This window comes from Penaeus vannamei, chromosome 18 (genome assembly GCF_042767895.1).
Source record: "Penaeus vannamei isolate JL-2024 chromosome 18, ASM4276789v1, whole genome shotgun sequence".
Lineage (NCBI taxonomy): Eukaryota > Metazoa > Arthropoda > Malacostraca > Decapoda > Penaeidae > Penaeus > Penaeus vannamei.
The window spans coordinates 35,762,456-35,781,759 of NC_091566.1; the positions used below are offsets into that span (position 1 = coordinate 35,762,456).

A 19,304-nucleotide genomic window follows, 5' to 3' on the forward strand; every position below is an offset into this window, starting at 1 on the left:
TTCTGTCTTTATGTAGCAGTGAAACCTTATTCACAAATATTAATACACTGCTAATGTAAAATATGTGCAGGGCATTGACTGGATGGATGCCGGATACAGTTCTCTGAATGATAATGTTGAGGCATTATAGTTATTAACAAAAGAAAAGTAAAAATCCACATTCATTCCAGATAACATCTAGAAGTGAGGAGAAATGTCAACTTAGGAATTTCAGAAACTTGACCGATATTTTTTTTTGAATAATCATTTATCAGTTTGATCTGGCACCTTCAATAAATTCTGGTGACAATTTATTTCTCCTGCATTATTGCTGCCTCATCATCAGTCAGTCATGTAAAGAGCAATCAGAGAATGGTGTAGGAGGAATTTTCATTGCATGTCCTTCTATCTCGCTTTTGGTGTTTATAACCTTTGATTCTAACAAAACTGCAACAACGCATCCACTGACAATAAGGAAAAGAATTGCAAAATAAAAAAACGATACATTAACATCCATTTTACTATCACAAAATGAGCCTTACATATATTCTAATGAGGTGACTGACAAACATATGGAAAAATCATATGAGAATAAAATATATCTGTTCTGTCAATGTCATACTTGGTAAGTACAAAACAGATTTTCTTTTCATTTGAATTATACTTCATCTTCATTTAGCAACATATTTGGAATGCCATTGCTGATTGGAAATTTTCTCTTTGTCTCTGGGCATTCCAGGCAGCCGTTGACCACTTCCACCTGAAGAAAAAGAGAAAAATTTATCATTTATCAGATTTATCATCCATTTGTTGATGATATTCCAGAACTTATCTAGTATCTAGTTCCAAAAATAAAGTAGCTACTTCTTACTTCACTGAGATATATTTATGAAAGGATATCATAATGGAATCCTTAGCACATGCAATTACGATAATATTTGTGCAGATTCTCTACTGCACACTGCAAGCAGCCACACAAGTGTTCTCATCAGCTGTAATGATGCTATGCAAATTTACTATAATATAAAAATGTGCAGTGGCTTTAGCTATTTCTATAAAATTCATATTCTATCTGAATTTGAAGGATTTCCAAGAACGTTTCTTACTAATCATATTTCAGACAAAAATTCAATAACTTACTGTTTAAGGAAACACACATAAAAAGAAAGAAAAAAAAAAAAAATGTTTCCAGTCAGGTAAGGATATTGTCAGAATTACCAGATAATAGGACAGAATAAATCCATGAAACATACTTTTAATATTGTACTTCCAATGAATTATTGAAATAAAATTACAAGTATACACCCACACAAGATTGCTGAAGGGAATGCATGCACATATACAGGTATGCATACAATAAATCATACTTGGAATTAACTTTTGATTGGCCTTATTAATCCCTTTGATCCAGATGAGGTGACCATCGTATCATGAAAAAATTTGGCTTGAGGGGTGAGTGACGTGAATTTGCTGTAATGGTTAATATTGAATGGTTGAAACAAATAAATGTGCTAGACATCAAAGTATTGTGGCAAAAAGGGTGAAGATAAGTTAAAGACTAGGATAAAATGTGTTAGATGTCAAAGATTACAGAACATTATTGGATAGCATGGTAGTGAAAAGTATAAAGACAGGGAGTAATTGAACCAAAGCAAAGTATAAAGACAGGGAGTAATTGAACCAAAGCAGAGATTAGTAATTGGGACATTGTTTAAAAACACAGATGGCTGTTGGAAAAGTAGGAGAAGAATCCAGGGAATGAGAAAAGGAGACTGGTAAAGGTGGTGAAGTATCAGGAAGAATGTCAAGAGGGGAGGGGTCTGGAGAAGAATACTGTTGTGACCGAAGGGATTCACCTGAGCATCCAGATGATAGTTGTAACGATAATGGGGAACAAAGAGGGAATGGTGTACATAGAGAAGAAAAGGATGGGGTGTATTGGGAGAGTTTTAGAGGATGGGGATAGGGGGGAACTTGAGAAGGAGGAGGATGGATATCGGCAAATACTTAAAATGTAGAGCGAATAGGAACAAAAGGATTGGAAGGTGTATGAGGGAGCAGTGTACCCATGGGTCATGTTTAGGAAGTTTTGGATGTTTTCAAGAATTTCTATAGGGGGAGTTGGGTGAAGTGGTTTGATGAAGAGGGGAAAGATATCTGGGGAGCAGAGGAACATTTCTGACATTGATTAGGAAGAGATCTATATGGTTAGACAGGGTAGGACACCACCAATATACACTTCATGGGGGAGGTCATGTCTCTGGAAGTTAATCTTGGCAATATTATTATGGGACTTATGCTGGCCTCTTGGAGGCTCAGTGTAGCATTGTACTGCCACTGCATCATATCAACAAGGCAAGCAAGTAGGTTGTTTTCACTGTCTGACCAATTCTTGTCGTAGGTAGGAAAATGAGTCTGGGAGACAGAAACAGCTCCAGTACAAGTATTAAGAGAAGAGAGAGGTTCAGGAATAGGTTTGCCAATGAGGTCAGTCAGGGTAGATAGTGCATGAGCTTGGAATTCAGTTGTAACTGAGACAATGGGTGAACTATCAGAATGAATTTGAAAGGAAACTTTGCCTTCTTGTTTTTGGAGATAATGTTGGGAGAAGGGTATTGTCAGAGTAAGGGGCTGTAAAACTGACAGGGTTTTTCACAACTTTTGTGCACATATAATGTAGTGTTTTGCAAGTTTCCCTAAGGCAACTGTCACACTGCTCCTTCATACCAGTTGGCCGCTGCCAAATCGGTACCCTGTCCTACAGTGATATCATGTGTACTAAAAGGCTGTTTATACTACCCCACAGAACGCCTCCTGTCGTGTGATACGTAAACATGATGATCATAGTGTTCTCAAGGGAATCAGCACTAACTGTATATACAAAAGTTGTTTATTCCTTGATGCATTGTATTATTGTCCTTAGAGGATCAAAGAATAAAAGGAAGCAACCACCATGATTCTGGCTTAGACAGTAGTTTGGCAGGAAATACTGAAATGTATGTAATAATGTGGATATTCCTACTGTAATCAACTTCATCCTTTTCAGTGTCCTGTTCTGGTAGCTGTCGTGCTTTCAATTCCATAATTCCTAATTAGCCATAATGAGGGAAAAAACTACTTCAGAAGACAGATCCATGCTCAAACTTTGCACAGACGGTGAAATGTTTCCATCTGTTCCCCACTTGAGCTCCATACAGAATGTTAAAATTAGAAAATCGAATACTATGATAACTGTTCATACCTCCATGCATAATTAACAAGAGAAAGCATTTATAACTGTTTATCAAAATATCAGTTTAGCAATTAATGAAGTAGCTGGTAATTGTAATTTCATAGTTTTTGTTTTTATTAAAGGGAGTCAACAAACATCACAGGGATAAAACTGACATAGGGGTCCTTTCCTGTCCCTAGTTATGAGACATTCATCCCTAAAAACCATACTATTATGGATTACTTCCTAATACATAATTTCTAAAAACATTCATATATGAAGATCCTTATCAAATATATCAAAACATACATTTTATTGTTTAATATAACGAAAAAAAAAAAATCTGTTACGTTACATGTAATCCTATTCTTATTCACAAGCAAAGGATCATTTTCAAACTTTAAAAGATTTTGCTCTTTTTGTTTGATATATGATAATAAAATACACATTTCCTGATATGTAAAAGGGAACTTTCAGCAGCAGAGAGGACAGACAAGCTGGTGGGTTTGTGGTTTTTAGGGGTTAGTATAATAAACAAATGACTTTCACGTTTCTTTCTACTTCTGTATTACCAGTCTCCGTAATATGAAAATAGACTGTGTGTGACTTTTGTATTAATTGTTAACTTTTGGCGTGTGGTGGTACCCAGAATGTTTTTATTCACCATCTTCAATCTCACTGTGTGCACAAAGTTTTTGGAATGAGATTAGATTCAGTGGGCCTATAGGAAAGGACTCTTGCATTATTTCCACAGGTAAAAGTGGGTAAAGTGTACCATCTGTGAGCCATGTCTGCGACAACACCAGCTCCCGGGAAGATTTCCAGGATTTCTTAGTGCAAGAGTCTGTTCCTGACTGCCGTGAAAAGCTGCACAATAAGTATTAAGGAAAATTCAATAATACAAAAATATTTCTAAAATAATATAATGCTACTGATGTATTACAGCGTGATCTCATCATGAAGGTTTTTTGGGAACGGGCTGGGTGACAGGAATGTCTTGCCATGGAAAACCTTGGCTGTATTACAGGGTGATGAGGACATTCCATTATGAAGATTTTTTGGACAAAGGGTGAGTGATGGGAATGTCTTGTCATGGAAAACATTGGCTGAGGGCCGAGGTGACAGGACTACCTCATAAAGAGATGTTGCTGCCAAGTAGTGGCTTATGGGGACATCCCACAGTGAATGCACAAAGATTTTGGAAGGAAATTAGCCTCAATGGGTCTTTAGGAAGGGGCTCTTGCATTATTTCCACTGGTAAATGTGGATAGCCTGTATCATCTGTGCACTATGACTGGCACAGCCGTAGCTCCAGGGAGGACACTATTTCCATGTGCAGGAAATTTAATGATACAAAAATATCTATGAAATAATAATGTTACTAATATTACACTGAGTTGTAGACTGCCTGGATATATAATATGGATTCTGCTCAATAAAAACAGTCATCTAGAAATTTCATAACAAATTATAAAAAGAGACCTTGGTAAAGGGCACTAAACATGTCCTTAGGATATGAGTTAATAGCAATGCAAAGAGCAGGCAAGGAGTCTTGATAAGAGTAGGCATGTCCTACAAGCCACACACCTTGGAGAATCACCACTCAAGTAATCATAATGCTCAAATTTTGGTGTATGTGTAACCAGTTAACCCACTTGCACTGGGTGTCATACATATGTGACACCCAGAATAAGGACCACGACCAGCTGTCCTACCAGTGTGACACTAAATCGGAGCTTGCACTCTGATTTTGTCATCTAGGCTGGTTCCCAGACTGGCCCAAGCGCCAACTTTGATACCGCCCGGAAATGGGGATTATCAACCACCAAATGGACTGTGGTGGGTGGGTCAATTTGAAATTTTGAAATACTTTTAAAATGATCCCTACACTTCATACATAGCAATCAAAACTTGATAAGGAACACTCAAAGGAAAATACAATACATTCAAAATAATGACTAATTTGTGTGATAGTGATGCCTCTGGTGTACATAAATGCCACTGGCAGTCAATAAGTTAATTACAGTGATTAAGAATAAACAGAGTATAGTAAAACATTAACTCTAGTAGAAGCAAAGGATAATCAAGTTTGAATGATACGGAAGAAAGATGAGGCCACTTGCCAATTAACCCTGTAATATGGTGACTCACCTAATAGCACTTAGGTAGTAAGCAAGAGTTTTTTTTATTTTCTAACAACCTTCAGTCAAGCAGATGCTTTTTTTCCCCAAATGTGTTCTGGGTGACTTCTCTAGCTTGGAAGGATAGATGGTACTGGGAGATTAATAGTTATCTTTACAAATTAATATTTCTCATATGCGCATCAACTATATAAAAGCAAGAGAAAGTCATTATACAAGAAATGAAGAAAATGTAGTTACTACAATGTTTTCAACTGATAAAAATAGTTTTATTAATTTGATTACTAAATAATCTAGTATGCCGTTAAGTTCTTCCACCTATGTTAATACATGTCTGGGATTAAGAAAGTCTCCTGATGAATGTAAATAATAAATGGGGTAAATACTTTAAATTTACTCTTCCTGGTAGTAATGTCATCTTAACCCACTTACGACGGGTGTCCCACATATGAGACACAAGGGGGGGGGGGGGGGGGGGGGGGAAGAGAGAGAGAGAAAGAGAGAGAGAGAGAGAGAGAGAGAGAGAGGAAGAGAGAGAGAGAGAGAGAGAGAGAGAGAGAGAGAGAGAGAGAGAGAGAGAGAGTGAGTGAGTGAGTGAGTGAGTGAGTGAGTGAGTGAGTGAGTGAGTGAGTGAGTGAGTGAGTGAGTGAGTGAGTGAGTGAGTGAGTGAGTGAGTGAGTGAGTGAGTGAGAGAGTGAGAGAGAGAATTGCCAGGCGTCCCGCCAGTGTGATGCTGTATCAGGGCTCGCACTCCGATTCATTTTGTACACGCCCAGAAACTTTTATTTTTGGCTTCAAGATATACCGGCATTAGTGGGTTAATATAGTGTTTTACATGATCGAGTATACATTTAATCTAAACAAAATCTAAATCAATGCAGCTACACTACTGATCCATTACAGGTCTAACCATATCATGAATCAAACAACCACTTCCACTCATTCTGAGCAACACGATAGAATTGTCATACCTCCAGCAATATATGATGCAACTTCTTCAGGAGGTCTTCATCATTATCATAACTCTCTGGTAAGGTCTCTGGGAGGTCTTCTTGGTGCCCTACCTGCAGTAGATAAAGTAATTAAGCAATACTTGTTATCTCACTGATATTACAACTTTCAAGAAAGGTCAGTGTCTATTTTCAAATTGATATATATCAAATATATTAGGGTAAATGAAAAACAGAACTGCAAACTTACACACTGCGCTGCAAATATGAGAGCATTCCAGTCCAGCTTGGGTATAGTTCTAGAGATAAATTCCCGGTCAAAATCAATATCCACATTTCTCACTTCCTCAGCCTGTGAACAAAAGAAGGCAACATTAATAAAATATCAACTACTTTCTGTACATGTCTATGTCTATGTATATTTGTGTGTGTGTATATATGCATGCATGTATGTATATGTATATATGTGCATGTATATATATTTATATATGTGTAAGTATATACATACATATGCCTGTATAACTATATGTATATGTGTATGTATATACGTATATATATGCATGTATATGTATATATGCATTTAAGTGTATATCCGCACAGATATGTATCTGTGTGTGGGGGGGGGGGGGGTGCTACAACATAATACAGCAAACTTATCACTGGCAGAAAGTCACTGATTAATGTGGAAGACCCAAAAGCCAATACACTAAGTAGCCCAAGTTGTAACTGGTACCTGGCAACTCTAACAATGTCTAAAACAAAATTACCCATACACTGCAAAACTGAAGCTAAATTCTACACATATTGACTCATGTCAGTCCCTAGATACCAGGTCAAAATACGCATATTTCATATTTACTATTTGTCTGGTCACTTGCATGGCACATAAATTTGATACTGTAGTCACAAACTTTTCTGGAATATTTCATGCCACTACAATCATGATCTATATCATCACAATCTAAAGAAATAATCAAAGAAGGGATCAGAGTGGTGCAGTGTTGAGCAATTATTTCCTGGCACATCTAGCAAATGTCAACAAACCCTGACTCTGTATATCATGGCAAGATGGAGCTTCTAGTCCTATCTGGCAATTTAACGTCAATTGAAGAAATAGCTCTAACTTGCGAGCCCTTATGTGGTAAAGATCAACCTCAACCATTACTTGATATCTTCTACTTATGAAACTATGATTAGACTCGTTCCCCCAAAGATGAACTTCATAGAATGGGTATACAATTCATAATTTGTAAAATTTATCATCAACTATCTGTCAGTCTTTCAATAACACATACTTTATCATTAGAGAAGCAAAGCTCTTCTACAGAATCCCATTACTGCTAACATGAATGACGTAAAGAAACATGACAATGGTTAATGGTTACAAAGCAAAATAAATGTGTTAAACATCAAAGGTCAAATAGCACTATAGAAAGATGTAGTAGTGAAAAGGGTAAGAGGGAGAGAATTCAAGGAAGGGGGGGGGGGTTGTGACAGAGTGTTACCTGTGTAAGCTGGGGGAAGCAGAAGGGATAAGGGGCAAGTAGGGGGGGGATGATGCAGATGAAACAGGAGAGTTGGGAGTAAGAGAAAAACCTAGTCAACGTGCTTCCTGTCTGGCCTCACATAAGGTGAAGCCATGTTTGAATCCGAAAATAGTCACCAGAGACTCAAACTTGTATGTAGGGCAGCCCCCATAAAATACATTATGGGAACCACCACAGTTGGCACATTTCGTTACAGTGCAGAGCAGTTTGATTAATCATGACATGGTTGGGCACATAGAGGACATCAGGCTGCCGAGCAGCAGAGTTTGGCAGGGCAACAATTAGTATGACAGGAGGAGATTGATATGGTTAGAGAATGAAGGACTCTGTGCCATCAATATGAACATCTTGGGGAGGTCATGTCTACGGAAAGTAATCTTGGTAATATTGGTGGAGCACTTGCGGTGGCCCATTTGAGGAATGGTTTAGCATTGTACTGATATTGTATTATAGTCCACAAGGCAGGTGAGTAAGTCTTCTCCACGATCTGACCAATACTTTTCATAGACAGGCCTGTTTGTTGGGGAGATGGAGACAGTGCCCGTACAAGTAGTAAGGGTAGGATAAGGTTGGGCAAGAATGGGCTTTCCAAGAGAGTCAGTCAGGACTGATAATTCCTTAACTTGGGATTAGGATGTAACTATGACAAGGTGGGAACATTCAGAAGGGCTGCAGAAGGATACTTTGCCTATTTGTTTTTGGAGATATTGCTGAAAGAGGAGTTTTTAGTCAGAGTATGGGTCTATAGAGGGGATCACAAAAAATATGTCATATTTGGCTGGACTAAAAAGAGTATTCAAAATGTGGGGGTAGCAGAAGGACAGGAACATGTGAAAGTGAAAGTAGTTTTGAAAGATGTAATACGGTGGATAGGTGACACTAAAGGTGCAGTAATAATAAGGGAAAAGGGGGTAGTAGATTTAGAGAGCTGTGAGGGTGGTGGAGATGAAGTAGAGGATGTTAGGAGAGGAGGAAAGATTTCTGGAGGTTGATTAATGACCTGGGTGGATGATTTGGACTGGACTGAGATGATAGTAGGCATTGAGGAGAGGGTAGTAGTGGCAGTGTCCAGGGTCATGGTCAAAGGAGAGCCTTGGGTCAGGGAATCAGGATAATTAAAGTGAGTGGCTTGTTACTAAAGGGGCAAACAGCATTGCCCTTAATATGAATACAATTATACCAGGAAATACCATGCCCATGGCTACCATAGACTGTTCATGACTAGCACAGAAACAACCTTTCATCCTTGCAGCACAGGTTTCAGAGCTTAGGAAATGGATTGTAAAAGGGGTGGAAGAAAAGAAGAAAATGGAACAGGGAAAAAGAAAAGACTGTGCTACATTACTCAAGTCGAGGGCTGAGGCCTAAGATGATCCCCACCAATAAGACCAAATCCCCATGAAAACAATGGGCAAAGGAGTGGGGGGTTACAGTTTCAGCTTCCCACACCCATGTAGTACAGATTAAAATTTGCCTGTAATAAACACAATGACCAAAAATATAGCACTTTTCATCCATGGTATTGTCTTCACATAATAAGAAAGCTGTGCAACACAATCTTTTGGTATACATTAACAGGAAAATGTAATGGCACTAAAATAATCCAAAAGAAAAACTGCTCTCACTAATACATGAAATAATCTGCATAGGCAAAAAATAACTTTAGAAAACAAGAAATTAGATCACAACAAATGCTGTGTAAAAAGTACGCAATCATGTGGGCGTCCAGGTATGGAGCCCCCACTAGGGAAAAAGGATAATTTTTCTCAACACCTCATAACCGATCGCAACAATTCCTCTCACCTATTAGTAAACATATATATATAGGAATTATGCTATGGAACCCCCCAAACCCTATCATTCTTGGCCCTGAGAGCAGGGGAAGGTATGAAAGGTACAAGCAAAACTGTAGGATAAAATATGAAAGGATATTGTGGGATAAAATATGAATCATCAGTCACTATATTGTCTGATGCAGTGCAACCCCATAATGGGGGGACTACTGCCTCCCAACTTCCCAGGTTGGAAAACAGGCAAATGCTTCTAGTGACGCCAATCTCTAACAGTTTTGAGTAGAGGCTACGATCATTTTTGCTTGCATCCAATTTTCCTTCTTGCAGATATTTGAATTCAAACATAACTAATGTAACAAAACAAAACAAAGCCCATCCATATTTTAAACAAATATATAAATAACAATCACTTCATTAGTAAGTCACAGAATATCATTGTCATTGCTTACTATGACATGTCCGCGAAAAATAACATATTTTCTAACCGGGCCACCCTCTGGCAAGGAAAACAAAGAATCTTCCACATATTCATAGCAGGATTGAGCATCGGAGAGATATGGCATCAGGCACTCCCACATGTATGCTCTACCCTGCTGCAAATACATGGAGGATTCTTTATCTTCCATTGCAGGGGTTTGGGGGCTACAGCCCCCCAGGAGGGGTGGTCATATGTGTCACAGCCCCGTGCATTAAACACTAAAGAGAATGATTCTCTGTATATTACTCAATATCTTACCCTGCAATTTCCTTGGTACCTTCCATGATCTCCCTTGCTAGTGGGGCCAAGATTGTCACCAATTAGGGGGTCTGGGGAAACACGTATTGTAATTTCATTGCGTGAAATGGAATGCCGTATACGAAATGGAATGAAAAGAGGTCTTTTTTGTGTGCAAACCTTCAGATACACATGCAGGCATCCCCTCTTGAACCATATGCAAATACCCAGAGAGGATTAACTGTAATTTCGCCAGAGATTTCAAGGTATGGCCGATAATAGATGGGCCCACGGCCTGTGGGAGAGCTGCTGCCATGTAGCGAGCACAAGCAACGTGTCAAGCAATGTGTCAATCAAATAATTACCGTTAATTAAGTAGACTAGACTACTTTTTATATTATATCATTATTCGTAAGTCTGACATTGTTGCTGTTCAGCTGTTATTCTATTGAGCTTTTGCCAGATGGCAGCACTTCTGCTATGTTGGCCAGCAGGTGGCACAGAGCCTTGTTGATGTGTTTTCCCGATTTGGTTTCCGTGCATTGATACCTGCAACACTAAGTTGAACATATGAACACAACTGAGGCATAAAAAAGGTTATTTGTGCCTTGTACTGCGCATCATTTGGTAAATTACACAATATTATGTTCCATTTCGTGTATAACATTCCATTTCGTGATATGGAGTTCCATTACGTGTTCTCCCTACAGCGCAATTAGGTGGTGGGGTTCTGCATCATAATTTGGATATAGCAGCGAGTGATATGAATCCCTCAATATCAAAACCACCTTGGTCAGTTATTCAAAGGTATTCCAAAATATTACCGGAGACTACAGAGATCAGATGTGGGTCTGGGATCTTGTACTACATGGCTGTGGGAAAAGTATACAATAAGAATAATAATTGCAAGAATTGATGGTTGTGTGCAACTGGAAAATACCAACATGTCAAGCAATTCATTCGTATTAATATTAGATGAGCATTATCAATGACAATAAATACATTTTATGATTGATAAAGTGTGTGGATGAAGAAATATGTCTAGTATGCATGTAATATAACACTAATTCATTATACACTATCAGAGAAGCAACATTTAACAAGAAATAAAAGTAAGCACATAAATAAATATATAGCAATGAAAGTAAATTAATTAATCAGTCCATTATTTCAAAAATACACAAGAATGTTACCTGTATCTTTAGCGGAAATCCCTCCTTTACGTTCTTTATACCTTTACTAGTCAACATATTATGCGTAATGAGCTTCATTCTTCTAATAACTGTGAGTAAAATCTTAAAAACAAGGGAAATATAACAACAACGTGAAATATAGTGTAGTATGGCCTACACATGTAACTTTTCGATCTCGAGCAGAAGGATCGAGACTTGTCCTTAGATCAGGGTTACGGAAGAGAGATTTTTCACATAAAATGTATTTCATGCCTTGATATTTTCTCTAGATGTGATATCTGTGAAAATTTAAAAGTATTTGAATTGTGTTTTTATGGTTGTTTATATTCATAGGTTCAGACTGATTTAATGTATAGTATTGGAGTTTACATGTTGGGATACTGATTTATGGAATGATTCCAGAATTCATATATATTTTTCAGTTTTGTATTTGTCAAAAATGCTCTTGCAGGAACCCACTGTTGCTTTCCTTGCATGTCAACATCAAACGTAACTTTTTGGATATTGTATAAATTTTCTTTTCAGTATTCTTTTCATTTATACTTTTTCAAGATACAAAACATTTTGTATGTTGGAATCGTTTTTGAATACTTTCAGTTTTATTGCATTTCCCCTTTCCATTCCGTGAAACATTGAATACATAATAAAGACAACTTTTATTTTCCGTCATCAACACATTAATTCAGTATAACACAGGTTAACTTCTAAGGTTCAAATGTCAGTTCCTTTTGGAACTACGGATATTTCGTTTTTATTCTTCCAGTAATGAACACTTCTTTTTGGGTGAAGGAAAATAAGATAAGATAGTGAATTTCTGGTGTAAATAATCAATTAACAAAAATCTATTTCATTTGTTGACAGGCTTCTCGCCTCTTTCATTTCCAATCATATTTATTGGTCCTTCCTTCTGTTGATGCAATAATTAGCCGAGAGTTAGCCGCTTTTCCGTAGTAGCATCTCTGTCGTTCTCTACACATTAGATAATGAAGAAAACGGATATGAATAATAAAATGGAACTTTCATTTGCATCAAATCATCTGTAGTCATTAAAAAAAAAAAAGAAATAACTAAAATACAGCCTACGAAAAAAAATCCGGTGACGTCACCATCCGTCTTTTGTCTTTTGTTTCCGTTTAACAGACGAATTTCCGTAGAATGGCCTGTATAATTAGCCGTCTTTTAAAGACTACTGAAAGTCCACCGCGTTTGGAGTTAGGCTGCCGTCATTGACGTCATTATTCGCCATAAATCTGATTGGTTGCTGAAAACACTGCAAGGCATAGAGCGAGTTCGGGGAAACCATCGCTCACCTCATTTCACAAAGTATGCTGAAATATCAACAAAAACAAATCAGCATGGCTGTCCCCTCAAGACTTGTCCAGACTGACTGACTGACTGACTGACTCTCTCTCTCTCTCTCTCTCTCTCTCTCTCTCTCTCTCTCTCTCTCTCTCTCTCTCTCTCTCTCTCTCTCTCTCTCTCACTCACTCACACACACACACACACACACACACACACACACACACACACACACACACACACACACACACACACACACACACACACCACTTCCCCAAGATTTAATTTATTAGCCATGGCTGCTATGGAACATTTGTATCTGCTTTGCTTTTCCATGGATTCTTCGACTTCATAAGGCTGGCGCGCGCGCGAGCTGGGTCGCGGCGCCTACGGGGTCGCGACGCTGCTCTCGAGTATATACATAGTTTAACACAGTATTTCACAATAGCTTCTCATATTCATTATACAGGCAAGACCTTTCTTATAAAAAGCTGTTTCACACCCATCACCGGTGTGACGCACTGGTCATTCTAGAGCACTGGTGGTTGAACATGTATCAATGATATATTGTGTGAGGGAAAAATATAAACATTTATTTAGAAATTCGTTCATATTTTATTTCGAGTGAGGGGGTACAAGAAAAACCAGTCATGCACAATCTGCATCTATAAAATCGATTTTTGTATGATTCATTTTAGAATCAGTAGCCTGCTTGGACAATTTTTGTGTCAGGCAAAAGAGGACATACCCCAGGCTAGTGAAATCTGCTGTCTAGTTTTAGAAAAAGGGGATTTTGATGGTTAAACATTTTTTAAGGTAATGCATTAAAAGTTTAAAGTCAACATCTGATTTTTTTTTTTTTTTTGTATAAGCTTATTATGTAAGTGCACCTCATTGTTCTGTTAGATGGTATACAGGATTACAAAATTCCAGCTGTGTGAGCTCACTTATTATAATCATGCATTATAACTTTACAACTGATAATATATATATATATATATATATATATATATATATATATATATATATATATATATATATATATATACTTGGGCTAGAATAGAGAAATGTGGAGATTTTTTTTTTCATTTACAAATAAACGTAAATTAATCTTAAATTCTGCCCGTCACGCTCCTGAGCACTCGGTTGAAACTGCCTATCAACACTCATGCGCACGTGTATGTCATAAAGTTTTGCACCAGATAAAAAATAGAACATAACAAGCCGTTTAATTTTTCGAAATTAATTCCCTGATGCACAAGAACAGGACAGATCTTCGAGAACAGTCAAATCGTACGTCACTAGTTTGTATCCAGGTTTCTTGTAAAGAATTGGAATCTTTTCCTCGCGCTTGGCTGAGGAGACACATCGCTTACCCGTGCCTTGGCAGTGGCTGTTTTCATCACACTTGTATATTCCTACAAGCTCGGGTTCAAACTCCTCTTCACGGAGAAAGTGGTCTTTTGGGAGAAATATCTTGGTAGAATAATTTTGTAATTTAGGTTCGCACACAACTGAGTTAATTCTATCTATGTTCTTTTGGAATTGAATAAAATCTTCTTCGTTTGTAGGACGTTCAAGTGAAACTTTTGCAGTGATTGTATTAGTTTCGTAAGAATTAGTACTGTAGTTTTGAATAGTAGTGTTGGTCTCATCGGCATTAGTACTGTAGTTTTGAGCAGTTGTATTGGAATCCGTGTTCAGTCTCGCATGGCATGTTGGTTCACGTTTACGAACAATTTGCCACACGCCAAGTGGGATTACGACTGATAACACTAATAAAATGGTGATTAATGATGCAATCCAGATTTTCGTGGTGGCTCGAACAGGTTGTTCAGTGCCATTCGTCTCTACAACTTCGAAAAACATTGGATCACTTTCTGGTATATTTTCGTTTAATCTTATACCTCCCTCGGCATTAACAATTTGTCTGGTTGAATACATGATTATCTTGTTCCGCAAAGTTTCTTGTTGGCAAACGCTTAGAAGTTCCGAGGATGTTGCAGCAAACGTTTAGAAGAACGTTGACGGTGGTAGCTAGCAGGAGACTGAAAGTGAGGGGGGAAATGTACCCTTTTATATTGTTACCGATAAGAAGCTCCGCCTCCTTAAAATAGCTTTCAGGCATCACAAGAACGTTTTAGACGAACTTTTTAGGTAGTCTGGGTGATATGAAGGAAAATTATTTAGGCTGTAGGCAATGTTACGACGATTTTCTTGAAAGTCTGAATATTTACTGCTTTGAATACAAATTTGTTACACGAAAGAAAGTTATTGCAAAATAGGCGACCTTGCAGTCTAGCAGAACAGACGGTGCTCGGCTGATAACACTGATAAGCGGTTTCTCGAACATTCTCAAGGAGTAAGATTCAATCGTCAACTCGAAAGTTCTAGAAGAGCAAAATTCGTGATTCATATGTCTTAAATCGTTTTAGTTCGTTATGGATTTACGTTATACGTTAGGATTACGATCCACGCAGTGAAGCCTTTCAGATGCTAGTGTTATTCTTTATTCGGGTTCATCTGATTAGGGATAGATAGCGATTTGTCGTTATGTTTGCTACGTAATTTCCGCCAAGAAATGACGACACATCCTGCTACCCAGTAAGTAATATTCCCGTTTTATGTAGGCCTCTGATGTAGTTTACTTTGCGCTGTAATGAATAAGGAAAGTGTTTTTCAGGTATATAATGAAAGGGTTTCTATAATATGTGAGATATTTTAATGTAAACAAAATGCGGAATGTTGCCCTGCTTTAGGGGATGATAATGGCACCCCGGTTCATTTTGAAAACGTGACAGAGAAGGTTCCCGAATATTCCAGCCTTCATGCAATCTCCATAGTATCACACACACGCACGTACACCCCCCCCCCCCCACCGACATACATTGGCCATATTACACACAAACGTGCGTGCCTATATTATGTTCTGAATCTCATTCTACTTCTAAGACAGACAGCACATGGCAAAATACGGTATATTTGTCTCACTGATCGGGCTAGATTGCAGTTAGATATATCCAAAATCTTGAATGAATAATACTATTCGTCACATGACGCAATACTGTCATCTGGTGCCCCTGGACATCCTCGCAGGTACATATATATGTGTATATATATCATATATATGAATATTATATATATGTATATACACACAAATGTATATATAGATAAATAAATAGATGTAGATGTGTGTGTGTGTGTGTGTGTGTGTGTGTGTGTGTGTGTGTGTGTGTGTGTGTGTGTGTGTGTGTGTGTGTGTGGCACGCGTATGTGAAACTTATACATGTCGAAAACGTTTGGTATAGGTGTCGGCAAGGATTGCGTCACGATTAGTTCGTAATGATTATTAAAATATCGCAAAAGAATAGCAATTGTGCACACGAATTTTGTAAATTTTGCATAAAACAAACAATATAACATTCAGATTTTGATAACTTTGAGACTAAGTATTGAGAATACATATTTCTTGAACATATGTCTAGAAAAAAACAATCCAATCTGTGGCGCAACGTGTTAAGATAAAGCCAGTCGCTGCGTGATATCCACCCGAGGCAGACGTATCAGTCAAGCTTTGCCGTTCTTACTTGGCTGAAATCTTCTCACCGGCAAGAACTCACTGAAACCTGAGTGCACAGTTGGAACAAAATGGCAGAAAAAGAGGCACTTTGTGATCCGGAAAATAACAGCGGACAAGAAACGCAGGGCAGCAGCTGGAAAATGCAACAGAAGATATTGTGCTGTCTTGGAGGTGTCGCGGCGATATCCGTAATTATTATTATACCGCTGGTCATGTGCCTTAATCACAAAACATGCGAGGAAGAAGTAAATGGATATACGTGTAATGAATATAATACATCTACTCAAAACGACAGCATTATCGAAAATAAAAAGAATATAAGCATCGGAGAAATCGTTTCTGTGAATCCTAGAACTGACGAGGATAACAGACGACAAGAAGAATTATTGTCTGAACTCATGTCCATGGGATGCGAACCCAAGGAGCTACATTTTAAGGTTTCGGATCTTCTACCAAAGGACAGCCAACTGCACGACTTGAATTACGAACCCCAGTACGTGGTCCTGAAGAAATGCCTTCCAGAGGGTAGCTTCTGTCAACAGACGAATGCGGAGTGTCTTCCTTCAGCCGTGCAAGTTAAATGGATTCCACTGTTTGTCCAGTCAGATGAAGCCGGATTTCTGACGTATCATCTGGAAGTGCCAGAAGACCAGTCCTGTGAATGCGTGATGCAGAGCGAACTACGAAGAATTTTAAATATTTAAATTGCTTTACTTTATGTCAACCGAAATAAAATTAAAAGCAAGAATCAATTATCTTTCAGTGTCCTTTATCTCCACAGAACACGTGTGATCTTTGTCTCAAATGATTCAAGATTACCCAAGTTTAGAATTCTCGAACACTTATTATTCCATACTGATTAATTATTATGTGGCGATATACTCTGGCCAATCTTTTCTCTGGTTAAAACACACACTAACCACTAAATAACATCAGGTGTCTGCTGTTTCGTACAAATACTTCAGACAAATACCATTTCTCAACTTTGTTATCATGTATATATAGCATTTTGTTTATCGCAATAGGCACACACACATACACACACACACGTGCCCATACATACATACATGCATACATATATATATATATATATATATATATATATATATATATATATATATATATATATATATATGTATGTATGTATGTATGTATGTACACATATCCATACATACATATATATATATAGACACATATACATATATATATATATATATATATAGACACATATACATGTATATATATTCATATATACACACACAAATATATATATATATATATATATATATATATATATATATATATATATATATATATATATATATATAATATATTCACACATATGCACACATTTCGCAGTCAATGTATCTATCTATCTTTTCATCTATGTAACATTCTGGCTGCCTACTCTATCTTTGGTTTGAATGAAATTCTTTACAGCTGGACTTTCCTATGCGTCATAAAGCATGGTTCACACATGGGTTAGACTTCTGGCTTTCTCATCTGGTCTTATTGGTAGGCATATGATTGATAAGAATTGAATGTTCATTTATTATGATTATTGTTTGACAGTGAAAGATAAGGAACGTATGGTCGTGGTTGTTTTTTTTCACTGTGTAAAGTATTTTGTTCATGTACGTGTATATTCATATATATGTACTAGTCTATGTGCTATATATTGCGCGATACAGCATATTCAGAATACGAAAGGAATGCATGAGGATGAGCTAATAATGAGTAAGTATGGACAACCCCCCCCCCCCCGAAACAAATTAAGCATTATAAAAAATACACATCGACGATATTACACGTATTACCATTTTTTTCTTCTTATTTATTTTCTTTTGTATTTTTATAATAAGTAAGCTTTTGCCGTAAACAAAATGGTCAAGCACATGACTTTTTCCTCATTATGAAAGGTATTACGGTAACATCAGTTGGTAACAGATAACAGATACAACTTCGCTATGGCCAAACGTGTCTAAACATGAAAATCGCAATTATCACAAGAAAAAACATGATCTTCACTATTAAGGAAAAACAATTAAGTCGACGGAAATTCACAGAATAAACAATGTCAACTTATCAATCAAATCTCGCTATGGCCATACTTGTCTCAACACGTATCCTTAGTACATGAATTAGATAAACATGACCGCACTTGATCTTGACCCAATTCCCATCTAAAATAAACAATAGTGCAGATGAGAACCAGAACATTGTTGAGAAATTGTGTGTGTGTGTGTGTGTGATTAATTATTCATCAGTTATTATTATCATTCAGTTATGCACGCACTTACTCATTCATCAGATCTTGCTATTCCTAATCGTGTCTAAACATGTATCGATCACATGAATCATCTAAGCGGAAACACGATTGGACTTGTTCTTCTTTATTCAGGAAAAAAAAGTTTGCTCGAGATAAACTCAGGAAATTAATTAAAACTAAATGAAAATAACATCTGATGTTAAAGATAGTGCAGTGAGAACCAGAATATCCTTGCGAAATATTTAGTAAGACAGCAATATCTGTTGATCTTTCTGCCTATCTGTTTATCTATCAACATATGTATCTCTCGATATGTATGCATATGCCTATATATATTTATGACAACCTGTCTCTAGCTATTCATCTACACATACACACAAACACACACACACGTTTTCGTTGATTGACTGATTAATTGGTTGAGTGGGTGATAGGCAGATGCATAGATAGGTAGATAGATAGATAAGTAGATAGGCAGTTAGACAGATAGATAGACATACGTTATATATTTTTATATAAAGATAGATAGATAAATAGATGGAACGAAAGATAGATAGTTAGATGGTTAGATTGATAGATGGTTGAGTAGACAGATTGTCTATTCAGTCATCTATCAATCTACCTACC

General features: G+C 37.3%; 2 protein-coding genes across 5 annotated transcripts in view; one reads left to right on the plus strand and one right to left on the minus strand.

Annotated features, from left to right (window-relative positions):
- Positions 1-483: 483 nt before the first annotated feature.
- On the minus strand, positions 484-11,735 carry Trmt112 (tRNA methyltransferase subunit 11-2). Its single transcript, XM_027377146.2, has 4 exons — positions 11,530-11,735; positions 6,532-6,633; positions 6,303-6,395; positions 484-739 (listed from the first exon to the last, which is right to left on the minus strand). Exons 1-4 carry the CDS (start codon positions 11,605-11,607, stop codon positions 638-640), a joined length of 375 nt encoding a protein of 124 aa, XP_027232947.1. The 5' UTR covers positions 11,608-11,735; the 3' UTR covers positions 484-637.
- A 3,431-nt stretch (positions 11,736-15,166) lies between these two features.
- LOC113821669 (uncharacterized) overlaps positions 15,167-19,304 on the plus strand; it is a 29,067-nt gene continuing 24,929 nt past the window's right edge. For 2 of the 4 annotated variants that reach the window (XM_070133245.1, XM_070133246.1), the window contains exon 1: positions 15,167-15,432. The gene's annotated coding sequence lies outside the window, so the exon portion shown is untranslated. The remainder of the gene's footprint in view (positions 15,433-19,304) is intronic. The other 2 variants (XM_070133248.1, XM_070133247.1) reach the window with 1 other exon arrangement.

What these genes read in the sequence shown, in the direction of transcription:
- Trmt112 (XM_027377146.2), bottom strand. Translation starts at nt 11,607, where the DNA reads ATGAAGCTCATTACGCATAATATGTTGACTAGTAAAGGTATAAAGAAC. An exon ending in GATTTCCGCTAAAGATACAG is followed by an intron (nt 6,634 to 11,529) that starts GTAACATTCTTG and finishes TTTTGTTCACAG; the next exon opens with GCTGAGGAAGTGAGAAATGT. An exon ending in TCATATTTGCAGCGCAGTGT is followed by an intron (nt 6,396 to 6,531) that starts GTAAGTTTGCAG and finishes TATCTACTGCAG; the next exon opens with GTAGGGCACCAAGAAGACCT.